General features: G+C 35.8%; 1 protein-coding gene across 7 annotated transcripts in view; it reads left to right on the top strand.

Annotated features, from left to right (window-relative positions):
* Positions 1-12820, top strand: part of TFDP1 (transcription factor Dp-1) — a 37639-nt gene extending 24819 nt beyond the window's left edge. For 6 of the 7 annotated variants that reach the window (XM_058824969.1, XM_058824965.1, XM_058824967.1 and 3 more), the window contains exons 5-12: positions 2417-2538; positions 3945-4110; positions 4304-4450; positions 6471-6539; positions 7821-7972; positions 8531-8697; positions 9264-9345; positions 11502-12820. In XM_058824969.1, the coding sequence (XP_058680952.1) occupies positions 2417-2538; positions 3945-4110; positions 4304-4450; positions 6471-6539; positions 7821-7972; positions 8531-8697; positions 9264-9345; positions 11502-11649 (1053 nt within the window). In that variant the 3' untranslated portion in view covers positions 11650-12820. The remainder of the gene's footprint in view (positions 1-2416; positions 2539-3944; positions 4111-4303; positions 4451-6470; positions 6540-7820; positions 7973-8530; positions 8698-9263; positions 9346-11501) is intronic. The other variant, XM_058824970.1, reaches the window with a different exon arrangement.
* Positions 12821-13679: the final 859 nt, after the last annotated feature.

Genomic DNA, 13679 nt, shown 5'->3' with positions numbered 1-13679 from the left:
AAATATTGTTTTGCTGAAATACTTATTTTAAACTTTGTGTGAGATATATGAAATTAGATGTCCTAAGGAATCTTATAATAATACAATAGATAATGCATAGGTTATAGTAATTCTTTCAGTAATCAAAATTAGAATTCAGTGATCTGAGTAGAATTAGTCTCAGTCTTCTGGAAAGCAACTGTAACATATCAACATTTGAACTAGAGTGTCTTATATTTGGGGTTCTTCATATGAAAGCAGCGGAGTAGATTTTGAATGTAGAGTGGATGTTAATCATGACTTCTCTGTCCCACTCTAGAAATGAACCTGTGAATTTGTGCACACTTCATTTCTTCCTTTCTAGAATTGAATATTTCAGGACTGTTCTGAGTGCAGTAGAAGTTCAGGGTTTGCTGCTGCCAGTTTGTTTTTTCTCCAGCTGTAATTATTTTCCTCCTCAACCCTGTCCCTGTTCTGGTTTGGCTTTCATCTTATTGCAGAGTGATACAAATTCTAGAGGTACAGTGGTGGGGCTGCTCATGGAATTAGTAAGGCTGGGAATTGGAGAGTGGGACTTTCTGCAAGCAAGGTGTTAAATCATCTCTTGCAGTCTTCTGGCAATTCATCTAGGGAATAGAAACCAGTTTACAGCTTTCTTCAGTTCTCCATATAATCTATTTACTTGAATAGCACATGGGTGGTTTTCACTCTTTGGAGACATTTGGTGAGCCAGACCAGTTAGTATCAGAACTGATAGTACTTTTTTTCATGGGGATAAAGTGAGCAGGTCCACATGTGTCCTGTGCCAGCATTCCCCACCCTCATGCCATCTCCTACAATTCTAAGTTTTCTTTATGAAAAGCAGTAGAGGAGATTTGGCTTTACATAAGAGACAGAAACATTTCAAGTATGGTACAATGCTCCTGAAAAGGCATACCTAAGATATTCTGGCTGTCAGAAATGGATATGGGACACAGTCTCAAGCTGCATCAGGGAAATATAGGTTGGATATTAGGAAGAAGTTTTTCACAGAAAGAGTGATAAAATGTTGGAACGGCCTGCCTGGGGAGGGTGGTGGAGTCACCATCCCTGGATGTGTTCAAAAAAAGACTGGATATGGCAGTTGGTGCCATGGTTTAGTTAAGGTGTTTAGGCCATGGGTTGGACTTGAGGATCTTGAAGGTCTCTTCCAACCTATTCATTCTGTCATTCTGTGATATAACAAATTTATACTGCTCAGAGATGTGGCATAATATAAAGAGAATATTTAGGAAAAAATACAGCTGTTTGTCTTTCAAGATAGCTGAAATCCTACAGTCACTAGACTACCTTAGGCACCATCTATGTAACTTTCACACATGAAATGTTTCATTTTCAGTTTTTGTATTTTACTCTTATTGAGACTTAACTGTTGAAGATGGCTTGAGGAAGAAAAATTAAGTTTTGCTGCTCAGACAGAATGTATGCAGGAAAATATAACAAGCTTGTGGATGGTTATGGGTTTAGGTTTGGTTGATGTTTTTTTCATTTACCTGATGTCAGGGATGCAGCCAGCTGTCTCCACTGGGAGGTCAATGTAATCCAAAAAAGTAGGTATATCTTTCTACAAAAGAGGAATCTATAGGATATATTTTTCCCCCTAAATCCATATTTTCTAGAAAGTTACATTTTAAACAATTCAGAGATAAAATCATCACCTGCAAAAGTGGGTGTTTTGTTTAGCTAGTTTCAGAGATAGGAGGGCACAGTTGTATGTGATGATGTATGTTATTATTACTTATGGTCAAATTACCACATCTTCAAGACAATTCACATGGAGGCTGGAAGACTGTGCTTAGCCAAGTGTGTGCTCTCAACATGTTTGCAGTGAAATGGGTTTGCCTAATTTGATGTCACTCACTGCAGTGATGAAAAAAATTCACCCTTATTCTTTCTTGTGTCTAACACAGTAGTTTTGACTTTAGTGATAGAGGCTGACACCAGGAGAGAGGGTTCTTGCAAAAGCTCTGCATTTTCTCTCTGGTTTTACTGATTTTCAGATTTTTTTACATTCATATTTTAACTGTAATTTACTGCAGCATCCTTATACATAATTTGGTAGGGTAGGGGTTTTTTTCCCTCCCTTTTCCCCCCCATTTTCCTTGGGGGGAGAGAGTGTGTGTGTGTTTTGATGATGTCTAAGTTATGCTGAACAGTGTTAAGAAATCCACCAAGCAAGAAAACCTGATTGAAGGAGGTTAAAATATAAATGCCCATAACTCTTGGGGTGTGCACTAACTATATTAGCTGTAGTCAGTTTTTTATGTGTGTATAAATTAGATGCATCTAAGAGAAGTATGTAAAGTACTAGTGTTTGGATAATGCATCATTTCAATTGTGTCACTTACAAATGTCTTGGAATTCTTACCATTTTCCACATGATTTTTCTTCACTGTAGGTTATCGGTACACCTCAGAGACCTTCAGCACAGAACACCATCCTGGTAGGAAGTCCACACACACCTAACACACATTTTGCATCACAGAACCAGACTGGAGATTCTTCACCTTGGTCTGCTGGGTGAGCAAAATGAAAGCTAGAAAGGATTAATAAAGTGTTGGAACTTTTGTTTTAAGTGTTGTGATAGTGTATGTACTCCTCAGGCTAGCAGTGTGCAAAAGTCTTTTCCTTTTCATCAAGAGCACTTCACCACTGAAGTCTGCTGTACTAAAATAGGGAGTACTCACACCATGAGTGCCTCTTCATTTCTTGTAAAAGAATGCAGAATATTTTCTGTAAGCTCTGGTAGATATTCTGACATTACTAACTTTTAGAGAATTTAGCTCCTAAAAGGACACAGGAATTTGTCTGGCTTGATTCTATGATTTCTTTTTGCTGCTGTATTTTCAGAAAAATATGGTGTATTTCTGATTGAACAAGGATATCCCAGAGTGCCACTTGAAATAAGAATGTAGTCCTTTTTGAGAAAAAGTATTAAATACAATGCATGCATTCTTTTGACGTGTTTTTTCACGCAAGCTTGTTTTTAAGGGCATCTTGTTAAATGTAGTTGCTTTAAGACTAAATTTATTATTGGCCTGTTACACATAAATAGATTTCTGCTTTGGAATTATACAGTGAAATGAGATGTAAGAACTGAGACTTCCCCTTGCTGAAACTAATTTTGTTGCTACTTGTATTTTCCCTCTGGTTACAAGGATATTTTTATTTAAAAACTTCACAAAGCAGAAAACTTTGTTATACTGCTTGTATCTTGTAACTTTGAAGTTCTAATAGCAATTTCATATACTGTATAACTTCAAATCTGTGTTCTAGTAATAGTGTAATGTTTAGTGAGTTCAACCAATACCAGACTTTGTCTGTTCTGTCAGTATCAGTATCACATTGCATAGAAAATGCTCAATCTATGTGCTACTTAAAAATAAAAATTTTTTAAAAGGACAAAAAATTCTCTCCTCTGATTCAGTTTTCATGTTCTAGTATTTATCCCCTTATCTCTTCTTGTCTTGAAGTTTGGAAGGTTTATTTATTGACTTCTTCAAGTAATATCCCTGTTGTTAATTTATTGTCTGCTACTGGAAAGAATTCTGGCCAGGTTGGATAGAGCTTTGGGCAGCCTCACTGAGCTGAAGATACCCTGGCTCAGTGCAAGGGGGTTGGACTAGATGGCCTTTAAAGATTGCTTCCAACCCAAACTATTCTATGATTTTGTGATTCTACTGAAGCTAGAAAAGTTGCCAAAATAATAAATTTATATTGTGTTTCAGCATCAAGATACTATAATTGTTTGTCATTATTGTAAAATGTAGGGGGAAAAATGTAGGAGAGAAGGTTGGTAAGGGATAAGAAATGGAAGAAAAGGGAAGGCTTGGGTTTTTGACAGCAGTGTGCCTGTATTTGAAAAAGAGACATCAAATATTCCAAAGTTGAAATCTTCTTAAAATATATATTATACGTATATTTAGGAAGCGGAACAAAAAAGGCGAGAAGAATGGCAAGGGTTTACGTCATTTCTCTATGAAGGTTTGTGAGAAGGTACAGAGAAAAGGAACCACCTCATACAATGAGGTGGCAGACGAGTTGGTTGCAGAATTCACTACCACTGATAATCACATTTCACCAAATGAATCAGTAAGTATATGGGAAGTCAATTACATGTGAACTGAATGGGGGAAGAGAAATTTCTCTTGAGATTTTTTCTGTTTTTCCTACTGCTAAATGAAACAGTTCAGATATTAACTGAGTTTACCCATTTGCTGTAATATGTTTATTTTCAAATATTTTTGACACAGGTATATTTTTTATTAATGCACTGTGTCTACAGCAGGCTTATGACCAGAAGAATATTAGACGACGTGTCTATGATGCCTTAAATGTCCTTATGGCCATGAACATTATCTCTAAGGAGAAAAAGGAAATCAAATGGATTGGTCTACCTACTAACTCGGCTCAGGAATGTCAGAATTTGGAGGTATGTGCATGTGGAACTTCACAATGGCTTTGTGTTTGAGTAAATGTTTACAGCTTTAATATGTTCTGATACAATGTGTGGCTATTATCTTCTGAGGTAGCAACATGGTCCTCTTTGGACTCTTTTTACTTTATTTTTAATATACTGAACACACACTCTTCAACTTCCAGATTGTTCAAATGTGTCTGTGTTTAATTCTTCTATGTCATAAATACAGCTTTTAAAAGTATATGTGAAGTGGTTCTGAGTGGAAGGTAGTAAAAAATTATTGTGTATTTCCAACATTGCGACAGTGGTACTCAGGAGTTGGGAAGATTTGTTTTCTCCAGATGCCAAACAGACAGTAGATCTGTGATGATAGATGTTGCATGTAGGTCACTACATATAGGCATCTCCATGCTGCAGGTCTTACATTTGGTGACAATTCTCTTAAGTGAGTATGTCAGACTTTCTTATTGCATGTCATGGGGAGGAAGTGAACTGCTTTATACTGAAAGAGATTCGTGAATTCTGACAGGATTTTTTTACTGGCCTGAGATTTGCAGGATAATAAAGTTACTGAGGTTTCCTGGAGTAAATTCACTTCATCTGAATGGAATGAAACATTGTATTTATTCTTAATAAGTCTAAACTCCTTCAACAGGACAAAAAATGTCAGTGAGAAGGTGCCAAAGTTAGGGGGAAAGTGGAACAAAAGTGTTTGGGTGCCTTATCTACAAAGGAATGGTTCTAATTTTTGTTTGATACAGATAATTGATTTTTCATTTATTTTTTTTAATTACTTTTGTGGCAGTGAGTTTCAGGTGCATGAGAAGCTTCTTATGACATCTTTTGTTTGGTTTTGAACATCTTGATATGTTGATATCTGCTGAATATTTTTTTTAATTGGAAGTGATGATGAACTAGTCATTCCTTATTTGCTTTCTCCATCCTGTTCATTGTTTTATAGGGATCTCTCTCATGTTCTTCCCCATTATTTCATTCTCCTTTCAGTACAGTCCTAATTTATTCATTATTCTCTTGTGTAAAATCTGTTCTGTATCACTGATGATCCTGATTGCTCTTTCATGTACTTGTCTTGAAATAGAACCATCAGACCTACAGAATTCAAGATGTAAGCATTCTGCTTCATAGAGTAATGTAGTGATAATTCCTGTTTGGTACTCTCTTTCTTGCCTAATAATTCAAGTTTTTGGCTGTCACAGTATAGTGAGCTGAGGGATTTTGCAGATACTGCAATTTTAGATCTCTACTGAATGTCATTTTATTTCTAAAGTGTGCATGCATTAGCTTGTTTTCTCACACATACCACACTATATTTACCAGAAATAATTTAAGTGATGTAATCACAAAATGCTGTAAGACACTTGGGAGTTTGCTTTATGACAAACTCTTTTTACTATGCAGGTAACCCAGCATTGCCAGCAGATTCTGTCACCTTAATCTGATTGTTGTTAGAGTAACAGTCTGTCAGTTTAATCCCCATGGGAATCTCTGGGGAGCTTCATCCACTAAGAAAGCTGTGCATTTCCTAGCTTTTAGTCTCTTAGCTCTTTTGTTATTATTTAGTACATATTAAATACTGTGAGGTCTCAACCTTGGGCTCCATAGCGGCTTCCTGTCTTTAACCATCTTTGATGGATCTTCTCCAATACCTCCAATGTCAATAAACTCTACATAAATAGATCCTTTTTGTCTATCTTTGCCTCTTTGAGAGAATTCCAGTAACCCTTTGAGGCATAACTCAAATATTCTGTTTGCAAAGATGCTTTTATCTTCTTCACAGGTTGTTGTATTTTATTCCACAGGGCTCTAATTCTGCTTTTTGTTTGTGTCCATAGGTAGTACTTGATGTGTCTTGATAGTTAAGTCTCTAAATTATGTGTACAACCTTAATGATTGATTGCTATATTTCCTACCTCCAGTGCTCTGGTATTGAAATGATTTTAAAGGGAGAAAATGTTGCATAAAATGCTACTTAAAACCAACAAACTGACCAGTCCTTTTCGTCTGTCTTAAGGTGGAGAAACAGAGAAGAATTGAAAGAATAAAGCAAAAACAGTCTCAGCTACAAGAACTCATTCTACAGGTACAGTCAAGGTACTCTTGTCTATAGGGCAAGGTAACTTATATCTGTATTCCTCTTGTTTTATCCCAGTCTGAGGGATGGGAACTTCTAGGAAGGCTAGAGGTGAATTTCAGGATAAAGGTGTATGCAGCTTTATTTAACATTGTAGTTTAGCTGGGACCATGCTTGGCCATTGCTGTTGGGGATGCCATCAACCTTCCATTAGTTATGATGAATTTATTTGGAGTTTCAAGTATGTTTAAACAGGATTTATGTTGATAGAAGTATTTCATACCATACCCTCTGAATTTTCCAGTTTGGTTCAGGAACTGAACCAGATACAGGCATCTAGAATTTTCTTCTGTGTTAGCATCCATAGATAAAATTATGTGACTGTACAAGTTGTCTGTCATGGTGCTCTGCATTGTGCCTTGCTGGAGACTTGCTGCCCCTGGTATGGAAGTGGCTGGACCACTGTGAAACAGTGACTGAACTCCTTCCCAGATTTCCCTTACTACACCTGGGGAAGCAATAGTGTATTTCCCAAGTCACTGTGCTGCTGGTCCACAGAAATGTATTCCTGGGTAGCTGTGTTGCCTACACAGTGGGAATGAGAATCTCAAAAGTATAGACAGCTGCCTGATTTTTATCAGTCTCTGTGTTGGCTTTGGATTTTGGTCTTAATTATTGTTTATTTCATTTGATTTTGTGACCAGAAAAATATTTTTCTTTGTTCAGTAGCTTACTGTGTGATTTATTACTTGAGTTTCTATGGTTTTTAATTATTCAAATTGCTAGTTTTTAAAATAGGAACATTCCATTGTAAAAAGCAATTTTGGTAAGATGTTAAAGTCACTAATCTTAAATGGGTAATTCAGAAACCTAATGCCAGATATTCAAATCCCAAAAATTAACTTTTTTTGTATATAATTAATTTCAGTATTAACATTTTTTGGAGTGCAGCAGCTAGTAGGGAGGCGTAAATGGAGAGGAGATAGGATGCTATGGGAAAATTTATTTTTTCAGTTATTGTTCTCTCTCCATTCTGCCAGGAATCTGTCCAAGGAGCTGTGCTGGTGTAGTTAGTAGAATATGCTTTTTTTTCCTCAGTAAAGTTTTACTGGGTTGCCTTTTTTAATACTGTGATCTGTGACTCTTGTTGCATCTTAACATGCAGAAATATGGTAAACACTGTCCTTTTCTGCATTTACTTCTGCAATCATTGCTGGAATCCTTAGGAGTTTTGTTAACATGATCCCAAAAGCTTCATTCATGCTTTGATACCACTGTTGCTTTTTCTAGCAAATTGCCTTTAAGAACCTGGTGCAGCGGAACCGTCAAGCAGAGCAGCAGGCAAACCGACCTCCCCCCTCCAATTCTGTCATCCATCTGCCTTTTATCATTGTGAACACCAGCAAGAAGACAGTGATCGACTGCAGTATTTCAAATGACAAGTAAGCCAACAAAGTTTGCCATTTGGCCTTTGGTGGAGCTCTGAGTTTGTATAAATGTTCATGTAGATTTGTTAAAGGTTAAATACAAACTTACTTTACTTGTGCCTTTTGTATATTGAGAACATGCACTTCAGACAGCTGTTTTATATATTCTTTTAATCAATAGACTAATTGATTCACATTTGATAACTTATTTAAGACTTGCTATCTAGAGATACTAGGCATCTCTCTTGACATTTTACATCTTACTTAACCAAGCAGTGTTCTCCTTTGTCTTTAACACCATGGAATGCAGCCAGTGGAATTGAAAATGGATTTCACTTTCAGAGCTGCTGTTCTCCACTTTTGCTTCAAAAAGCTGTATTTTTCATCAGCTAAATAAAAACTGAATGTAAACAGTCACAAGCAAATACATAAATCTTGAAAATTGATTGCTTAATGTGATGTGTCACTAGCACACTTAACACTGTGTGTAAAGCTTTTGAAATGCTGCAATTCCTGAAAATGGAAAGGTAGTTAAAGTTGTTGAAGTTAATTGAGACATTTTTTCCTCTCCAGGTTTGAATATCTATTTAATTTTGACAATACGTTTGAAATTCATGATGATATAGAAGTACTAAAACGAATGGGAATGGCTTGTGGGCTAGAATCTGGAAGCTGTTCAGCAGAGGACCTAAAAATTGCAAGGAGTTTGGTTCCTAAAGCTCTGCAACCATATGTGACAGGTTAGTTACACCAAAAAGAGTTGATTTTTTTCCTCCTTAATATAGGACCCTAAGAAAACACATGAAAATACCTTAGATTGGATAATTTCCATTGATTTGTGGTAAAGATTTCTGTCAAGTTCTGAAATTTGTCTGCTTTTTAGTGTATCTTAGGGAGCAGATAATATAGTGATTCATAAAGAGTGGAGTGTTGCTCTTTGCAAAACATTTTGCATTAAGCCACACAAGTAGATCTTTGCAGTATGTAATTCTTTTAAGAGAACAGTATTTATGCTTGATTCACTTGCAAAGGCAAAAGGTAGTGAAGTGCAAGCATATGACAAATACTGAAATCATCTGTCTTGCTCACTTCAAAACAAATGGTTTTTTGAAATGTATTTTGAAATTTTATTGTTGCTTGCACTAGCTTTTTTTAGAATTATGCTGATTTGGATATAGTACATAAATATGTTTTGTTGTTTGGGCTGCAAGACTCCTTTTCTGGACTTTAAAGGATGAAGCATTTCCACTGAATTAGATGGGTGTGTTTGGAAGGATTCCTGAGAAGCATGTTGTTTGTTTTACAGAAATGGCTCAGGGATCAATCAGCAGTGTATATGTCACATCTTCAATAGGTTCTGCATCAAACGGCACAAGATTTTCAGCCAGGTGAGATGAAATTTTCAATTAGTTTTTAAAATCTGTGGTCATCAGAGAGATTGGATATTAAATGCTTCATGAAGCAAGTTCTGTTTTGATTAAATAGGCTGTAGGTATGTGTTTTAAATTTATTCTCAGACATCACTTCTGTGGTGGTTCTTAGTAGTGTCAATAAGGAAATCCTTTCCTGTATACTGGAAAGGTGTTAGAGTGGTGTTATTCTTGAATGTGTTGTTTGTTTGGGGTTTTTTTCTAGTTTACAGTTTGTGACAAGAAAACAGATACTTCTCTAAAGATAGAGTACTGGAAAGATTAACCCTTGATCATTAGTGTCTAACTTAAAAAAATATTTTGACCTTTGTGTTTTAAACAGCAATCACAGAAGCTGGTAGCGTGATAAACCGTAACTAGTATTCAACTTTGTTACTCACTAGTTTCTTATTAGTGTATTAATCAAAAATATGTCCTTCTGTGAGCTCCACAAGGTTGTAAAATGAGTCAAATATTCAGCAGTTGGATTCTGTGATCTCTGAGGTCTTTTCTAACCTAATTGATTCTGTGATCATTGAAACGCTTGACATTCGTAACAAATGCTTAAATTAAGTTCTGCATGTTTTGTGCAAGGGAACTGAAGCTTGAGTGAGAATTCTGCCAAAATATCTTTAGAGATGCTGAACAGTACCTAAAATCTCTGTTTTGAGTAAGTTTCCTTCTGTGGTAATGAGCATAGGGTAGTGAAAAAGAGCACCATGTGTTTTTAAGACTTTGAAATTTGAGTAGGCCACTGTTAGCCAGAGACCAATAGAGAACCAGAGGCTGACTGGGGTTCATTATCTTGGTGAGAGTACAAGAACTTCCAACATTTCAATTTCTTAGGAGTTTGTAAAAGGGCCGTGACAAATTATATTTAATTATAGGATATATATGAATATTCATGGCAATAGCAATGAACACTCATGGCAAGACAAGTTGTGCTGCCAAGGCAAATAAAGGCTGTACATTTATTTAACAAGGTCTCTAAAGAAAGTCTGCAGAAGTCTGAAGATGCTGCTACCAATACTTTCATCCCAGTTTGTTTGCCTTACTCAGTAGGATACTCGCGTTATGAAATCCAGTTGTTTTTATCTAAAAGAGAGGAGAATGGATTTTGGGTTTGTACTTTCAAAGTTTACAAAAACACAAGAATAATCTCTTTTTTTGAAACTGCTTTTGCAGATAATTATGGCAGACCTGTTGTGGGTCATCTGCCTACATCTCACAGATATCTTAGTATCTTGCTGCTGAATAAGTGTGCAGAACAGCAGAAGTGCTTGCAGGTGTCTTACTGGATATGTTTTTCCTGTGAGTTTATAGGGTGTACCCTGGCAGTTTCATTCTGTGTGATTATAGACCATTGAATTGGCTCCATACAGCAGCAAGTGTGCATGATTGAATGTGTGCATTAGCTGGATCAGCATTTAAAAAATTACTAGCAAATATGTTTTTGAAAGCAATTTTTAAATGATGAATTCTTTCAAGGGAGATAATTTTGTACTTTTGATACTCAGAAGGGAGATATTTTTGCGAATTTAAAACCCCATTTTGTCATGAATTTGTGGTCAAGTATAATAGTTTACCAAACTATTTAGAAAGTTGGCAATTAAATAGATTGGCAGAGTAGCAATTAATAATGGAGGCAGGAATTTTCTGGCTCTATTAAAACAAAATACTGCACAATGAGAAGAAAAGTTTCAAATTAAAAATACAGCACATGACAGTTTGCTAAGTATTATCAAGGAGTTAAGGAAAAGCTATTAATTTTCCAGGTCTTTTATTCAAGATTAGTGACTCTGAAACACATGATTCACTTGCAAGTGTTCAGTGCTACACAAAAATACTAAAGAGCTTGGCTTTGTAGCCTTAACACTAAATGTACTTTAGAAGGAACCTGAAAAACATATTTATGAAGTGCCTGTGAGAAAGTTTAATTTTTATATTAAAAAACGAAAGGAAGAAACCTAATAAAAACCACTTCAAAATTACTTGAGACTGTTTCACCTTTTGGAGACAGCTTGGACATACACTAAAGACAGTTTATAAAGTGGCCGTGGCAGATTTATTAAAGGAATGACTAGATAGGGGAGAGATCGTGAAGCAATGCCAACTGGATTTTTTTTCTTTTTCAGTGACTTTTCCAATGGTGGAGATGGAATGTTGGCTACAAGTTCCAATGGATCTCAGTATAGTGGCTCCAGAGTTGAAACACCAGTTTCTTATGTTGGGGATGACGATGATGATGACGATGATTTTAATGAAAATGATGATGACGACTGATGCCCTTTGCTTGTAGACTATTTTTTTGTTAAAATTCAGCAGGCTTCAGGAATAAATTGTTCTAGGGAGAAGTGTCTCAAATTACTTTGCCCCATCCCCCAAGGAGAATATTGGTAAGCAGTTCTGAGTTTAGAAATTGCACCTCTGATAAGCAAACAAGGATTGTTTTATGTAGGATATTTTTAAATGTGGTGTGGATGTGTGTTTTTGATACCAGTGTGTTAATGCAGAGCCTTTATTTACTCTTGTTTTAGGGGTTTTTGGTTTGTTGGTTGTTTTTTGTTTGGGATTTCTTTTTTACTTGAAGGAAAAAGAATTTTGCCCCAAATGTTCTTTCAAAGTTTGCTAAAGAAAATGTAGACACATCATTGAGAAATAAAATACTATCCTTCTGTGGAAAATGAATACACTGAATGGCAATTTATTTGGAGTGTATTTTGATTATGCCACTTTTTGAGGGATAGTGAGCTAATGTAGTAGTGTTTTTTGTTAATCATGCAGTGTCCAAAGAACCAAACAAGAAAGATACGTCCTACTTTTTTACATGTTAAATTCTAGGAATGTTGTTGTGAACTTATTTTCCCTTAAATTATATCTAACATTATGATTCCATCAAGTTTATACTTTTCACTGTATGTTGGGACATATGAATTACAAAGTTTTTGGCAAATGTTTACTGCCAGTTGGTGCAGCTATATAAAATGTCTTGAAGGTTTGGAATGATTTATTGCTTATGGTAAAATTTGCCTGATTTCTTACAGGCAGTCTTTGGAAACTTTTTATTATATAGTTGTTTACATACTTATAAGTCTATCATATAAAGACATGTACTGAAACAAATGTTTGTATTTGTTTCATAAGCATCTTCCTGTAATCTATTATAAAGTTGAAATTAAATATAGAGAATGTTTTAAGTTTTTTAACTCAAAATTTGTCAATCATTTTTAATAGTTCATTTTTATAAAAGTAATTTCAGGGCAGGTGGTAGTCTTTTTAAATTTATTCACAAACAATTAACTGCACAAATACTGTCAGCTGCCTATTCTAAGACAGTAGTCTTTTTATTGAAACACAAATAAACTTTTCTGTAATATTTTATGAAATATAAAGAGACTATAATTGTTTGACTTGTTTAACCTTGGCACTGTTAGTTTTTATTAATAAAACGCGCATGGGCATTTTTAACAAGCTCTGTGGTTTTTCTAATTCTAGGATTATTTTAGAACATTTCACTTCTCGTCACAAGACCTAGAATTAGCTGTATTGGGATGCTGCATCTGTGCTACAGAGGGCCCAGAGTTTTTGCTTTGATTTAGTAATTTGCCCTTAGAGCTCTCGATAACTTGTGATGCAAAAGGCAATAACTTACCTGGTATATTCTCTTCTTTCATACCTCCTTATTTCATCACTGTTGCTCCTCAGCATGACAGGTCGATCTTAGTACTCCTATCTAGCTTCTGTTTAAAATCCCATGCCTAATGTCCTAACTTTCCATCCCATATTCCTCAGTCCTAACTTTCTGTCACGTGTTCCTATGTCCTCCAAAAAGCTTTTAATCTACTTTTCATTTGCTTCCTTTTTAAACCCTTCTGTCAGATCACATCCTCTGCTCTCACCTGTAAGAGGCTACTGAGCTGGCTCAGTCACTGCAGGCTACTGTCACAGGCAGGATTTGATACTTCCACAATGTCCAGAGAGTTTCTGCAAAGAATTAATAAGTGTGCTGACTGTGGTAGGGGCTCCTGGATGCACTTAAACCCTGTAAATGTAAAGTAAATGTGAAGTGTGTTTTTTTCTTGAAGGGATTATGCATAGACAAATCTGTGTGGGGATATATGTTTTTAATATAGAACAGCTGATACACACTGAAGGTTTTCAAATTGTATCAGACCTTGTAACATGAATGAATGAAACAAACTACTTTGCGGGACTGGTGAAAATCTGGGGGAGAGGAGGCTAATTGGATGTTTTGCTTCTCAGTGAAGAGGCAATTCTCTGCAGTGCTAATGCTAAACACAGGGTTCTTGTTG

The sequence above is a fragment of the Ammospiza caudacuta genome, chromosome 2 (genome assembly GCF_027887145.1).
Source record: "Ammospiza caudacuta isolate bAmmCau1 chromosome 2, bAmmCau1.pri, whole genome shotgun sequence".
Classification (NCBI taxonomy): Eukaryota; Metazoa; Chordata; class Aves; order Passeriformes; family Passerellidae; genus Ammospiza; species Ammospiza caudacuta.
The sequence above is the reverse complement of the archived record's forward strand: the minus strand, read 5'-3'. Positions and strand labels throughout refer to the sequence as shown.